This window comes from Balearica regulorum, chromosome 1 (assembly GCF_011004875.1).
Source record: "Balearica regulorum gibbericeps isolate bBalReg1 chromosome 1, bBalReg1.pri, whole genome shotgun sequence".
NCBI lineage: Eukaryota > Metazoa > Chordata > Aves > Gruiformes > Gruidae > Balearica > Balearica regulorum.
The window spans coordinates 151,741,341-151,756,369 of record NC_046184.1 but is presented as its reverse complement, the minus strand read 5'-3'; the positions used below and the strand labels follow the sequence as shown (position 1 = coordinate 151,756,369).

Sequence of the window (15,029 nt, the reverse complement as noted above, 5' to 3'; positions counted from 1 at the left end):
AGGTTAAAAAGCAGCAATGAGGAAAAGCATTATGATTTTTACCGAAACACAGAAGGAATACACAGCCTGTGGAGCATCACAAATTTCTGTTCTCCTTCCTCTGACGAGCAAACTACCCTTTCTCATGCATTCACAAAACTAAGATCTAATTCTGCTGATCTGTAGTAGTAAAGGGGAATTGAAGCAGCCCAATTTGTCACAGAGAACAAAAAGTCATGTCTGAGAGATGTAGTGGGGTTGCACCATGAAGGCAGGCAATGGCCTGAAAGTCCATAAAAACAAACAAGTGTTTTGCTAAGGTGTTAACTAATACCCAGCAAAATCCTGGTGTTGACAAAACATTTGCAGTATACTGAGAGTTCAATATTTACTTTCGCTTTCTAGTACATGTTAAAACTACAACTGCATGTTACACTTTGTGATTTTCCCGGTGAACTGTCCTATGCTTATAGGCTACATTCACAGTGCTCTAGTGGAGAGAACTCAGGTATTATACAAATATACATACATATGAAAACAAACGTAATTGTGAGCCCACTCGCCGTCTGCCTGCCCATGCCAACCGGCACCAGAGGACAATTCAAAAGTCAAGTTGGCTCTTTTAAATGGTTGCTCCCATTAGAAAGGAATACCACGTAATCTGTCCAGTCATCTGTACAGATGTCACTTCCACCTTTAAATGGTGACACAGAAATAAAATCCTGCTCTTTGTCTTTTGCTGGTAGCATTAATATGTTGCTCTGTATGCAAACTGTTTAGAACGACGCTGTCTCATCCATCTGTAAGAAGTATATAGACAGACTTGCCTGGTTTTTCCATCCGTATGTATCTGTACTCATTAGCTGCTGCACATATCCAAATTTAGGAAAACAAATTAAAATAAGAAACACACAAAAGAAGAACAAACGGCTCATATACTATGACACCGTGAGACTGGAAAGAATCACAACAATGCATCTGGCCAGCCCTTCCTCCTCTCAACGTCAGGATATGAGGACTGATCAGCTAAACCAATTTAGCACAATCCAAACCACAAATCCTCTGTGAATCACGCCTGTGTTATGATATTTGCGGGTGGCACGGTGCGACCGCTGACAAGCCCGGGCATGTAGTGCTGGCTGCAGCACCCAGCACAGCCCCAGCAGAGCTGACAGGGGCTACCGGCAAGTCTCTGCTGGGCGAGGGAGCAGACCAGGGCCGCTCGTTGCAACCCAGCTCTCTGAAATACAGTCACAAGTCACTAAGCATCCTCTGAAGCAAACTGAGAGGCCCGAGAAAGCTTACCTTCACATGTTTTGCCGTCTTTAAGAGCGTAACCACTGTAGCATGAGCAACGGTAGCTGCCTAGCTTGTTGAGGCAGAGCTGGTTACAGCCGCCGTTCTGCGCTCTGCATTCGTCAATATCTACATCAAAAGAAAGTGTTACAGTCAGCTTTTCACCTCTAAATAATCAGGAGGGTGAGAGTGGGATAGGCGTTGGAAAGGAAAAAGACCAAACAAGAAACACTACTACAGCTGCAACACAATGGTTACAAGAAGCACAAAGATTTCATTCAAACAATTCAAGTACATTAGCTCAAGTTCATTTAATAAAAAAAAGACTGAGAAGGAACTGTGAGTATGTCCTTCACAGCTCTGAGAATGCAGAAGAGTATCTTCAGTCACTGTGGAGGTGAAGAAGTTTGTTTGCTGAAGCAAAATAATTATAGCTAAGGTATTTTATATCATAACTAACTTTTAAAATTATACTATGACCAGTATATTCAGGCTAAAACTTTTAAATAAAACAAGAACAACATATCCTTACTACTACAGAACTCATGAGAACACAACAAGTTTTAAGTTCACAAGTACTGAGCGCTGTGAGCTAAACAGTGCTCCACCGAAGTTAGCAGCAAAAGCCTGTTAAATCCAGCAGAGCCTGGATTTCACCCTCCCTGTGCCCTACCTGCTCATTATGTCCTGCTTGTGTATGGGACTCTAGAGTTAGCTCATGGGTAGAACAGCACATTTCATGGCATTTTGTAAGAAAAAGAGGGGATATGCTTCAGACTGATCAGTTGCTGAGCTCTCAAAGCTGATTGTATACTGATCAGACAACTGTCTCAAATGCTTAAATAAGCTGCTTGTGAGTGATCCTATAATCTCCCCACAATATTTACATCAGAAGGAGAGGCTTTGGATCTCCTGCTGTCTTGGTTGCCACAACTCTGGACTGGCTGAACGTGATTGCTCGCAATTACTTAATACTGGCAGGCAGAAAAGCAGTGGCCCTGACAGGAAGCTTTGCAGGCAGAAAGACAAAGAAACCAAAAAACAAGTGGAGGGAAGAGAACTTCAGTGTTTCATAAAGGAATACAGAAAGCCCTCTTGGGGTCTGGAACTCCTTGCGCAAATAACTTCTGCCTGAATATCGTCTCTGGAGTTGGTGGAAATACACAGTGGGATGTAAGTGGACATGGAATAAAGTTCCTATTAGGGAGGAGGCTTTAACAGACAGATTTCATCAGCTTGTGCATCATCAGAGTCAGACCCCAACTGCCTGCTGAAAGTCACTGTTCCCATTGCAGGGGTGCTAGAAAGGAAGATGGGACAAATTCTCAGGCTCTGCAGTTTGTGATCTGTCACATCAGGGTTAACAGCAAGAGTTGAGGCAGTTCTCCTTGAAAAGGCACCATAACTCTACTTCTGCTGCCCCTTTCAGACAGGTGGGACAAAAAGTTGGAGCATAACTTCTTAGATACCTTGCCAAGCTGAGATCCATTAAAGACATATGAAAAATGTTGACGTGCCAGAGTTACGTGATTCACAGAAGGGTAAAGACACAAGCGGTGTGTAATCCAGGTTCAATTCTGTGACTTCTGAATTGTGCAGCACAGTATCAGTGACCATTTCAGAATACAGCAAACCCAATACATCTTTGTTACAGGTATAAAGATAATAAAACCCAATTACCTTTTTCACATGTTTTTCCCTGCCAGCCATGCTTGCATTCACAATAGAAGTCCCCCTTGAGGTCTTCACATCTGACAGTCCCCTCTTTGTGACAAGGATCAGGAGAACACTGGTTTGGCAAATCTGATTTATACAAGGAATAAAACAAACAGAACAAAACAGAACAATACATTGAAGTCACTGACAACCAGGTGTTTCACTCTCATTAAAAGTCAAGAAGCTTAACCGGTAAAGAGGAACCACTATCAGAAATACCCACACCTGGCAACACTGGAAGCTAATTCTTAGTGCTCACATGCCAAACAAGCTGTGCCAGGAATTTTGCAGAGGACATGCAGCAGAATTCATTTCATTGCAAAAGGGAGTGAACTACCACCCCCGTATCTGAAGGGCACATCCTGAAAGAAATAACTCGAACTAGCTCATTTTTAAGAAAGTTAATTCTACTCTCCCTAGTTTTGGAAAAAACAGAAAGCAGGTAGCAACTAAAGTATTCAAGGAAGGATGGGCGCTCTTTTCAATTACTTTTGGTAGTTCAACTGAGGATCTTACCAGGGCTGATAGATTTGTTGCTAGCAAAGGTTTATATTTGAAATTTTTGTCAGAGCTGTCCAACTTAGGCTTTCCTATTACGTAGAATGAGAGTAAAAAAGAAATACCAATGTGTTAACAGCATAAGAATAGCAAACCACTAATCCAGTTTACAGACAGCACAATGTTCCTATGGGGCCAACACAGAGTAAAGTCTGCCACTGATTTTTAAGCCAAGTTCCAATAGTTGGCAATGGATTTTCTCCAAAGGAAAGTAGCAAGAGACTAGTCACCATAATCTGGGGAGGACTGGAGGAACAAATACCAAACTTCATGTAACTGCTCAATGAATGGAAGTCACCTGTCCAAATTCACCTACCCACCTATCTACAGAACACCCAGGGACAGTGCTTTGCAGAGATAGCTAAAGGCAGGATGAGAGAATACCCTTGTCCCCACAAAAAATGAGTTGGTAGCTATCATGCAGTAGTAACCTGTTACACCAGTGTTCTAGGTGAGTGATTTTCAAAAAACATGCATGTGTTAACTGTTTCCACAACCTTAACCAAAAGGAACAGTGGAGAAGCTCATTCTGTAGACTGCAAAGCTCACGTAGTCAGAGGGCCTTTCTGTTTACACGTCCCCTCCCAGCAGTGGGGTTCAGGAGAGACAGGGCACTTCTGCAGACCTTCTACACTTGGGTGAACTTCAGTCACAGTCCAGTTAGCCATGGATGCCACCTTGTACAGAGATCATTTGAACCTGACCAGAGCCGTAGCAAACCTGAATGAATGTATATGCACAATGACTGACCTTCTACAGTGCAGCAGTTAAACGGGCAGTCCCACTGTCCTCTGTGCTCACCAGCACATGGAATGCATTGAAAAAGGAAGTCCTATGACATGAACGCATGATGTCCAGGCTTCTCTTCTGATGAACATACATGGCAGCTTCTGGTGCCTGCACAGCTGTGCCCCCAGACTGGCGGTGGCACAGTGTATGGGGTTTGCGTGGCAAGGTTTTGGTAGCAGGGAGGCTACAGGGGTGGCTTCTCTAAGAACATGCCAGAAGCTTCCCCCGTGTCTGACAGAGCCAATGCCAGCCGGTTCCAAGACGGACCCGCTGCTGGCCAAGGCCGAGCCCATCAGTGACGGTGGTAGCACCTCTGGGATAACATATTTAAGAAGAGGGGAAGTGAACAAATTGGGCAACGGCAACCTCAGCTAGAGAGAGGAGTGAGAATACGAGAGAGGAACAGCCCTGCAGACACCTAGGTCAGTGCACAAGGAGGGGACAATAAATTAAATTAATTTTCCCCAAGGTGAGGCTGTTTTGCTCATGACGGTAATTGGTGAGTGATCTCTCCCTGTCCTTATCTTGACCTACGAGCCTTTTGTTATATTTCCTCTCCCCTGTGCAGCTGAGGAAGGGGAGTGGGCATCTCTCTGAGTGAGAGCAGCTTTGGTGGGCACCTGCCCTCCAGCCAGGGTCAACCCACCGCACACAGCTACAAAGCAATGATTCTGCCCAATTCTGCTGGTGCGTGGTAAGAGGAACTGTTGGCAGCTCCTGCAGCTAGCAGTCTAAAGGAAGAACTACTATCATTAACAATGTTTTCTGCAATCCTACAACCTTGGCAACACATCCTCGCTACTCAGCAGAAACCCAGTTCAGTCCAGACAAAAGGAAGAATTTACAAAAAGTGGACAGACAGGTACATTTAGAGCACCTGATCAGCAACAGCCCTCTGCAAACAAGTTTGGTCTATGATACTAGATTTGCGGTGCAAAAAGTGCTCAGTGGGTACACACTGAGTGTGAGTGGTAAGTGAGCAGTAGCAGCAATGACCCCTTTTTCATACACTGGTTCTGCTGAGACCAACATTCAGCAGACCAACGTCCAGTTCAGACTCTTCAGGTTATTCTGAAACAGGACTTGTGAACTGATGGGCATATGGGGTGGCAAGGAGGCATGTAGGGAGAGGAATTGTTTGTAGATTAGTAGCCCCATCAGACTTCTCAAATTGAGAGAAGAATTGGATTAACTCCTACTTTTGTCAGGATTATACTGCTTCTACATGTCTCTTCTTATTTTCCTCTGTGTGACCCTGAAAGTCACCTTCACGACAGGCTGCTTTGAAAAAACTTTTAACATTGCTGTGAGTGCAGGCAGAATGTCTTATAAAGCACTGAACAGCATTTTTGTTTGCACTGACTGCCTTAGATTTGAATCCCAGTAATCACAGAGTGGCTGAGCTTGGCAGGCACTTCTGAAGGTCATCTGGTCCAACCCTCCTGCTCAAGCAGGGACCCCAAGAGCTGGTTGCCCAAGACCAAGTCCAGATGGCTTTTGAATATCTCCAAGGACAGAGACTGCACAACCTCCCTGGGCAACCTGTGCCAGTGCTGGGTCACCCTCACAGGGAAAAAGTATTTCCTGATGTTCAGGCGGAACCTCCTGTGTTTCAGTTTGCCCTACTGCCTTTTGGACTTTCAGTGGGCCTTTTGGACAGCCATTAAGATTGGTGCTATGTTAGGTGTAAAAATAAGGCAAGAACATATGCTCAAATGTTGGATAGCATTTGTGTTATAGTTATCAAGAAAAAGTGGTCAGATTCTTGCGCTGCACTGCACACTGAATTACTAATTTCATATTTCTTTACATTTATCACATAGTACAATATAAAAGTTCTCACCACTCTTTTGTCTGTAGGGTATTTAATTGAGCTTTGGACATGAGGACTGTCTAGTGTGAGTTCAAAACCTGTGACAAACATACCTGTCCACTATGCATACATTTATAACAAAGATTCCACTGTTCCTCTGAAGAGGACTAACAGATGCCAGAAATCAGCAGATGATTTGCAATGGCTGTCATTAAATATAGTGGGCTGAATCGAGCAGGACAAAACCAGATGAAGTGAAGAAAGGAGCTCTATAAAAGGTTATAAAGGATCGCAAATCTCCACAACTGAAAGAATTTGCATTTCAAGTTGTGATTTCATCCACCTCTGCCAAAACACAGTAGTTCCATCCAATCTTTCCCTTCAGGTTCTTCTCTGCAACCAGCACAGCTTCAGCCTCTAACTCGGGCTATGCCATCCAGAGCCTCAGCAAGGCGTTCCATCGTGGACCAGGGAGGAGAGAACCAGAGGGCTGATCAGGAAGGGAGTGTGACTTGGCCAAAGAAATGCCAATCTTCAGCATTTCATCTTGATGCTCAGAAGCTAGCGCCTGGGAAAACTCTACAGGAAAAGCATGGCTACACAATTCTAAGAGCCTCACAGAAATATCCATCCACTCACCGCAAACGAGGCCTAATTAATTATCTTTCTGCCTCACCAGTCCAGCTGTGCAGACCTGGGGCAAAGCCAGAGCCCAGGCAGAGACCAGGCCACACAAAAGAAAACACAGCTACCCGGGCTGTCTGAACATCCACCTGCCAGAACAGCTCCCAGTAAATCACCGCCCAGTCGGCACACCGCTGGAGGTGGAGGAGTCGGGGAAGGAGAAGCCAGGTTAAGGCAGAGGTGAGCCACGACACAGCAGCTCTGATCAGCAGGTTTCTTCTCCTAGGCAGACTAAAATTCGTATACAATAAACAGAATGGTTTAGGTACAGTACGCCACGTCTGGTTTTTTGAAGCAGCACAACCTAAGCTTCCCAGACATGGCAGTGTTTTCAAAGTCACCTGCTAATCAAAACAAGTCAACAGGGTAATGCATGACATAGCTGGGGCATCCTCAAGCTTCTGATTCTTTCCCTCAGATTGGATTCTGATGTGCCTTGCAGAGCCATATGGAAATAACACTGCCTGGCAGAATATCACCCTATCGCAACACACGACAAATGGCAGGAACAACCACGGACATTTCTATCGCATCAACGCTGCGCTGATAGTTTGCTTCTCTTATCATGAGAGTTGAGAACATGAGACACAGCCTTATACTCTCCTGGTGGCTTCACAGCTCTGTAATTCTGCCAACTTCATAGAAGGTGCTCCAGATTTAAACCATTGCAAGACAAAATGGAGCTTTTGCTTCCATTCCATGTCAGATTTTCATAAAGGTATTAAAAGTAAGGAAGACCATGACCTTTTTGTGCGCTTTGAGCTATGTCTGATAGCACATATGTAGCTCATAAGTGCAGACAGAGAATAGAACTACCAGTTCCATTTTTGAAGTCTGTGTGGAAACAAGACTTCAGCACTGACTGCTGCTTCCAGTTCATTACTCTGTACTGTAAATTTATTTTTTGATATTCACAAAATGGTGCACATTAAAAATACATTGGGAAAAGGCTAGGTTGTGAAGATCACAATACTCACTATTAAAAAGCAGACACACACAACCTAACAAAAATCCCATTGTGCTTTTTAAGGCCACATGCAACTTTTTTTCCAAAAAAAATCCTGTACAGTTTTTCAAACTCTTGCAGAACCAAATCCCTAATTCCTAGCTGACGTACAGCATCTGTTTTAGAAAAAGATCCAGATCTGCAGACCATAGTACAGGCATCTATGTGTAAGGCAAGCATCTATCTGCAAAGCAATTGTCTTACATTCTCATTGCAGTCAGTGGAGATCTAGTCAGTGCCATAAACGGAGTCTCTAGAGTGATTCAGCTCTCCCCAGAGCAGAGGCAGTTTGGTCAGTGGAATCCCTCTAGAACTGCTGACTGCAGATTAACTCTCCACCGTGACGGGAATACTGCTCATGTGGGCACCTACGCTGGAAACACCTGCATCTACCTCTGAGTCCAGAACCGACCCCTACCTGTAACCCGGATCAAAAGATCTTATGAAATTGAGAATCCTCAAATTCTCTGCTAAGCTGTCTAATCACTGTTACAGTTAAAATTTGTACCTTATTTCCAGTATAAACTAGTCTAGTTAATCACCCTCCAGCCCTTGGGTTGTGCAATGTCTTCATATGCCAGATTAAAAGAGCCTTCCACTACCTTGTTTTGAGAGGAGAAAGACTGTTAAGAAACAAAATTTAAATGCGTCTTGCAGGCACAGCCCCACAGAGCTACATAGCCTTTTGGCAGCATCTGTGAAAAATTAAGAGGCACACTGGAATTGGCCAAGCACAAAGCCTGTCATTCTTCCAAGTGCATTTCAGGCTCCTTCTCCGTTACTTCTCCTGTCAATTGACAATGGCTAGCCAAAACTCAGCCATTTAAAAATATTTTAATATTTTAATGGGGGAAAATATTATCACTTTATTTCCAAATCACTGCATCTGCAATGGGCAAAAATCCCTAAACCCAATTATTCGGCTTTTTCCCCCCCCCTCCCCCCCCCAAATTTTTTCATCACTACCCTTCAGACTTGCATTTCTAAAACACTGATTAGCTGTTTGGAACAAGTGTTCCCAGTTGATACCACTGTTTTCAGCAGGAACTCCTGCCTCCTTGCTGTGCCACGCACGCGAGCCTCACATCCCACTTTGAACCAGCTGGCATACCACAGCTGACGCTGCAGGTCTTGACCGCAGGTCCAAGAATTCCCAATTCAGAGGAGTCCTACATCCACAGGTGCTACTGCTGCATTGCATCAGGGCAGGTCTTCACATACCACTTATCAACCTCGGAACTCGCTCTTCAAAAAAAGGCTGCTGTAACACAGTTTGTAAATGTGAAAGCTTGACTAAATCCTGATCCTGCTTTGGTAGTGCTGGAATGAACGCATGACTAATCAATCTTGATCACAGTAAGAGATTTAACCACATGCGTAAAAATGAAAATAAATACCCATAAATGTGATTTCCTCCCTATTTGAACTGATCTGGTCCCAGAACATATTTAGAATATTTATGCAGCTTTATATCTTTAGCACTGCTAACTTTCAAGAGGGAACTGGGAAGGTATGAGAACGGTTAATTAAATTCTGATCTCTAGTGTCAGTGATGAACAAATACCCCTTCCTCTTCTCCACACATATCAGGTTGACCTCCAAATTGATTTGAATTTTTAAAAGTTGCAATATTTAAACCACAGTCATGCGATGCGTGAAACTGATCTTAATGTAAAGAAGTCCAACACAAGCCTGGGTTTGACTATAAGCTTTTTATGAGGTTCCTTAAAAGGGGCAAGCCAAAGTTAGCATACAAGAAAAAAGAAAATGAAGGCCAAGCACAGTGTACAACCTTCTGGTAAATCCTATTTCTCACCCCTCTTGCTTCTTAGATTATTCAGACCTTGGGAAACTTGTGGGAAAGAAACGTCTTGCATCATAAAACACAAAAGCACTGAGAGATGACAGCGAGATGGCGATAGGTTGTAAAAGGGCAACGGCCTTGTTTTGTTGCTCAGATAGGACAAGCGATACGGAGTCTCAAGCCTAGACAATAGGAAAGCCCGTACTGAAATACTATAAAAAATGGAGATGGCTGAGCTGGTTCCACTCCTTCAGGTAACATGAGAGAACATTTAACTACAATATACAAACCAAAAATGCTTACTATGAACGCATGTAAGGAAATCTGGACTTCTTGTATACGGCGACCCATATTTCTGAATACAAGCTGAAGAACAGAAAACGAAATTGTTATTATTATAATGACGACATGGCAGCTCTTCAAAGCATGTAAAGTCATACCTGGCCTGCTGATTCATTAAGCAAGGATTTGGAGGGTGGATGCAAAATCTAGGCAGTATTATAACCTCCCAGATGCTTTAAAATTCTTAAGTTCATCAAAATTTTTTAGCTCTGATGTACAGTAGAGTTATAAGCCATCTGAAGAGCATGATCACTTTACCAGATGCTACTATGATTCCAAAAGCATGTTAGTAGCTGCTCAAATTTGACCTACTAAATCGCTTTTTAAAAATCTAAAAAGCACAAGGAGTTTTCTAAAACCATTGGCATTTGTGATTTTAAGTACTACATATTAATCAGAAATAGAAAACAATATGATGCCATGGCTATGATACAGTCAATAGAATAAGCCAGTGGATCAATCAATAAAGGCACTTTTATTTCTTTAATAAGGAAATTAGTTAATAGCTAAGTTAATTAAGAAGGGGGAAAGGTGGAAGACTTCAGATTACTTACTAATGCTACAAGCTAGAGGTATAAATGCAACACCAACATTTTAACATGCAGAAAACACATAAAGGATCTCTGTACATAAATCTATACATAAAAAACCAAAATCACATAAGGAATGTACAGTCTATCTTAAAAGTTAGAAATGCACGTTTACTGCAATCAGATTTCCATCACTTCCCTTAGCAGAGACTTCAGCTGTGACAAGCTCCAGTGTTAGGCACCACATACCAGCACTGCCACAAAGGGAAAGTAAAAGCTGCAACTCACCCAAGTATTTCGGGTAAAAATATTCCTGTAGGAGGGGAAGAAAAAAAAAAAAAAAAGAGCAAAGATTTATTGAATAATATTTGCTTCTATTGTCATACTATTTAAGAGCTGCTGTTAGTTTGGTGGTCTTGCATGGCAGTTGTTTAACAAGGTCCAAACACAAACATCCTCTTTTCTTTTTATTCAGAGCCAGAAGCAGCACGGCATCATACATGCATTTTGACTTTTGAAAAGGAAGGAAACGTTAGCTCCAGTCTCGAGGTATTTTTTGACAACAGCAGGCCTGGCAAGTGGCAGTGCCTGAGCGTGAAGCCACTTACCCACTATCCAAGACGTAAAAGTGCTGATGGCAGCATGAGGTAGGCAACGGAAGGGCCATCTAGGGACAAAACCCCAGAGGGAAAGTGCAGAAGCATTTCGTCACCCAGCGCCTCCTCGGAGACCTTCTGCTGATGCAGGACACGGGCAGCACCCTACCACCACAACCACTAAAATAACAGGGTACCTTTTGGTCTTGTAAGAATGAGCACCCTACAACTTACCAGCACCTGTTGCCACACCACCCGCTCCACCACATCATGGAGACCGACCACTCAAAGAATGGAATGCTGAAGGTTTGCAAGTGAGGGGGGAAATTGACTTTCATTGACTTAAAACTAGACTGCAAAAGGCATTCCCACGCCTCTCGTGGTAAACGGCCACGCGTTACTGTTCCCTACCTTGTGTCCATAAAGCGTAGCCATACAGCGAGAGCGGCAGTTTGCTGATGTGATGTGGATCTAACCTTGCATGTTAGAAAAATATTCAGTCTGGTGAGACCTTGCCGGTCGCATGACTGCTTGCATCAACACACAGAAACAGCAGGAAAATGCAGCCGTGCTGCATGGAAGGGTGGCAGATTGGCCTAAATTGATCATTAAATCACATTCTTAAAAAAACTAAAAAAATTCATGGCCAGGAAAAAGGATTTCTTTCCAACATCGGTTCATACTGGATTTCATAATGTCTAAGTCACTAGTTCAAGTGCTGTTAAAATTATAATTGGGGCGTGCAATGAGGGAAAATTTGTAGATTGCATCAGTGCTTAATTTTTTTTGTTAAAATAAACCATTTCTCAGCTAATTATGAAAGCATACACATAGTATAAATCTCTTTCATACAACATGAGCAATTTGTATATACCGCTATCTGCAGTGAGACTAGGACAGTAAATATCCTGTATTCTACAAAATTAATTTGGTCCATACAATGTGCAAGATAAGAAACTATTTTATCTTCTCCCCTTATTATAGATGTTTGGATAAGCTCATGCACATATACAGACATGTACATACAACAAAGACAGGCACACACACCGTGATTCAATTTGACCTGAACTGCCCAATGCAATCCATTGGTTGACAAGGTCATATAAACTCAAAATTTTGCATTTCTGTCATTCACCAGAAAAATCAATCGCTTCTGGCAAATATGCTCTAGTTACTGAAATGCTCCATGTAAATATTCAGCCTAAATCATGAAATGAAGTAGAAGTAGCAGCTTACACTTATTCTAATTTTCAATTCTGACATGAGTGTAATAGGTTTGGCATCTTTTGGGGTTGAGTTTTGTAATATCTCTTTGGGTTAACAAACTGAGTGAGGAGCTCAGATCTCACTACAGTCCCCTCTCCCTCCTCTTTTTTTTTTTTTTTAAGGTTTAGTTTTGGAAAAGACAAGTCAAAAAAACACAGTCAAAACAAAAGTAAATCTAAACAGTCTAAGTATTCAGATGAGTGCCCAGCTGTGCTATAACCACAAACTGAACTTCAGCCAGCACTCGAGGAGAAAAAGATAGTGGCGTGTGATGAAATATTCCAAACATTTTTTTTCATTATTTCCCCTTTATTCAATAAAAGTCACAAGAATGTGCAGATGTGTTTAACCACCAACAGGATAATCCAGACACTGGCAAGAACAACTTTTTCTGTGCTCACAGGACAAGAAATAGGAGCTTTCAAATTCACGGCCATCAGCCTAATTGCTCCAAGTCAGTGATGACAAAGACATAATTTTCTCCTTAACCTCTGATGAATGAGTTAAGTGCTAGAAAAGTTGTACAGAGCTTACTTTTGAATGAAAGATTAAGGTAACTAGTTATTTTCATTGCACAAATAACCTTCCAAATGCAGACTGACTGTATATTGGTTCAATGCCAGCTGAACAGCAGAAGAGTGAAACTCCAAGACACTACCACCACAAGCTTCATTTCATGAGGTATGTAACAGAAGTAAGTGCTTTAAACAGGAGGCTATTAATAGAAATTTAACTCTTCTTTCCCTATCTTCCTTGTTTGCTTATATTATACAAAACTACTTGCTGATCAGTAGAACTTCTCCGGGTCTACAGGACCTGCTGATAATACCACTCTAAAAGAAAGCAACATGATTGCAGGTTCTAACGTTACTCATTCTTGTATGATTAAACTTTTCATTTTTCTCCGTAACCAATTTTCCTTACAACAGGCTTCTGGAAATACAATGACAATGTATTTTCATTCAGTCAAAAGATTAATCAAGAATGAAAATAAAAGCAGGAGCAATGGGCTTTTTTAAATAAAAAGCTATAAACAAATACATATCGGACATAAACATCCTTTGGGTAATCTGTTGTACAGACACTGACCTCATGAAGCTTTCTAACCAATCTGTCCAGTAGTACTGTCCCAGCGCATGCAAGAGGAAGACAATACCTTGCAGAAGCACCAACCTCCACAAGCAACCAGCCTTCACAAAGGTAGCTTCCACAATTCCAACCTCCGTGCCTGCTCCTACCAAGAAAACCTTAAAGTATTTCCATCCCTGCTTCTCGTGACCCAACACACTTTCTGTCTATCCGGTTCCTACATATCAATCAGTACGACTGGGACACCAGAAGCTTCAATCATCAAGGGCCTGGCACCAGGACACCCAGAGCCTGCAGACCTGCATGGAGTATGAGTTATGTGTCACGTGCCACCAGAAGTACAGCCCAGCAGAGATCTCAGGTAAAGAGGGAGAAATGGGAGAGACTGGGAAGTGCCTCACATCTACAAGTCTCCACCCTTCCAGTGAAGTGGAAAGTATGACATGAGGCCAGTCCCTCCAGGCAGGTCCCGGCTTGCTTATTTCAGCTCAGTTCAAGAGACCTTTGCCTTGCTGTCCGGGAGACAGAGCTGTGCTTTAAAAGAAAAGATTTAAGCTCTACAGCCCCCTCCCCTTCCACATGAACATGCTAGAAACAAGTCCTTAGATGCATTAAACACAATTATGGGTTTCAACAACAGTAGTGCATGCTTTTATTTCAGAGTAGACTGACACCAAACATTTTTTCATGTGTTTAAGAAGTTCCTCTCCCACCTACATCCAGAACTTATCCCTACCCTTGTAACACAGCCACTACAACACCTAGTGTGCAGATCTAAAATGAAAAGAGTAGAAGTTTAAAAGTGTCCTCAAAAAAACCCAACCCAAACAAACCCCCTCCAAAATTCCAGGTTGTTCATTTCTATACATGTTTTTTTCCTCCAAATGTTAATGGCTGCAGTGAAATAGTTAGGAATAGTTTCTGTGGAGCCCCGTCCCACAATACCCTGCACTGAAACAGCTGAGAACAGCAACATGAAGGTAAGAATTCATAGCAGGGCTATGGAGTCAAAGGGGCAGACATCAGCTATCTATGTCAACTTCCCCGCTAAAGGAAACCTACAATGTGAGTGGGGTCACCATCTATTTTCAACTCTATGGCCAAACTCTCCCGTAGTGGTAAAATGCAGAAGTTAGTGAAATTATACTCAATATGCGTTAGTCCCACCACATTTTTACAGAAGATGGAAGAACACCAAATCAGAACAGGCGTTAACATGAGTCACTGTATAAAAATAGTCCTTCTGAAAACATAACAATGACCCTGTTGACACCAGGAAAATGTTCTCACTGTTGCTTAAAGTAATTGACAACACTGGAAACCTCAGCCAAAAGGGGCTGCCAACTGCTTCTGTTTGTTTTGCTGGAGTACTAGGTCAGGTAAACCTGATCAGCACTGAATCTAATCAAAATCATGTTTGAGCTGTAGTGGCAGCAGATAAAAGATGTAGTCTACAGAAGGACTGTTCATGTTCCTGGGCAACTGGCTCTCAGTGGCCCTGCCTGAGCAAGATGGTTGGACCAGATGACCTCCAGAGGTGGCCTCCAACTTCAACCACTCT

General features: G+C 42.6%; 1 protein-coding gene and 1 long non-coding RNA gene across 2 annotated transcripts in view; both read right to left on the bottom strand.

The window, feature by feature from the left end:
- Window positions 1–15,029, bottom strand: part of LOC142599389 (uncharacterized) — a 171,568-nt gene that overhangs the window by 122,450 nt on the left and 34,089 nt on the right. The window lies entirely within an intron of this gene.
- Window positions 1–15,029, bottom strand: part of GAS6 (growth arrest specific 6) — a 43,126-nt gene that overhangs the window by 17,389 nt on the left and 10,708 nt on the right. The window contains exons 3-6 of the mRNA XM_075739133.1: window positions 10,806–10,830; window positions 9,949–10,011; window positions 2,956–3,078; window positions 1,285–1,404 (exon numbers count right to left, since the gene is read on the bottom strand). Coding sequence (XP_075595248.1) covers window positions 1,285–1,404; window positions 2,956–3,078; window positions 9,949–10,011; window positions 10,806–10,830 — 331 coding nt within the window. The remainder of the gene's footprint in view (window positions 1–1,284; window positions 1,405–2,955; window positions 3,079–9,948; window positions 10,012–10,805; window positions 10,831–15,029) is intronic.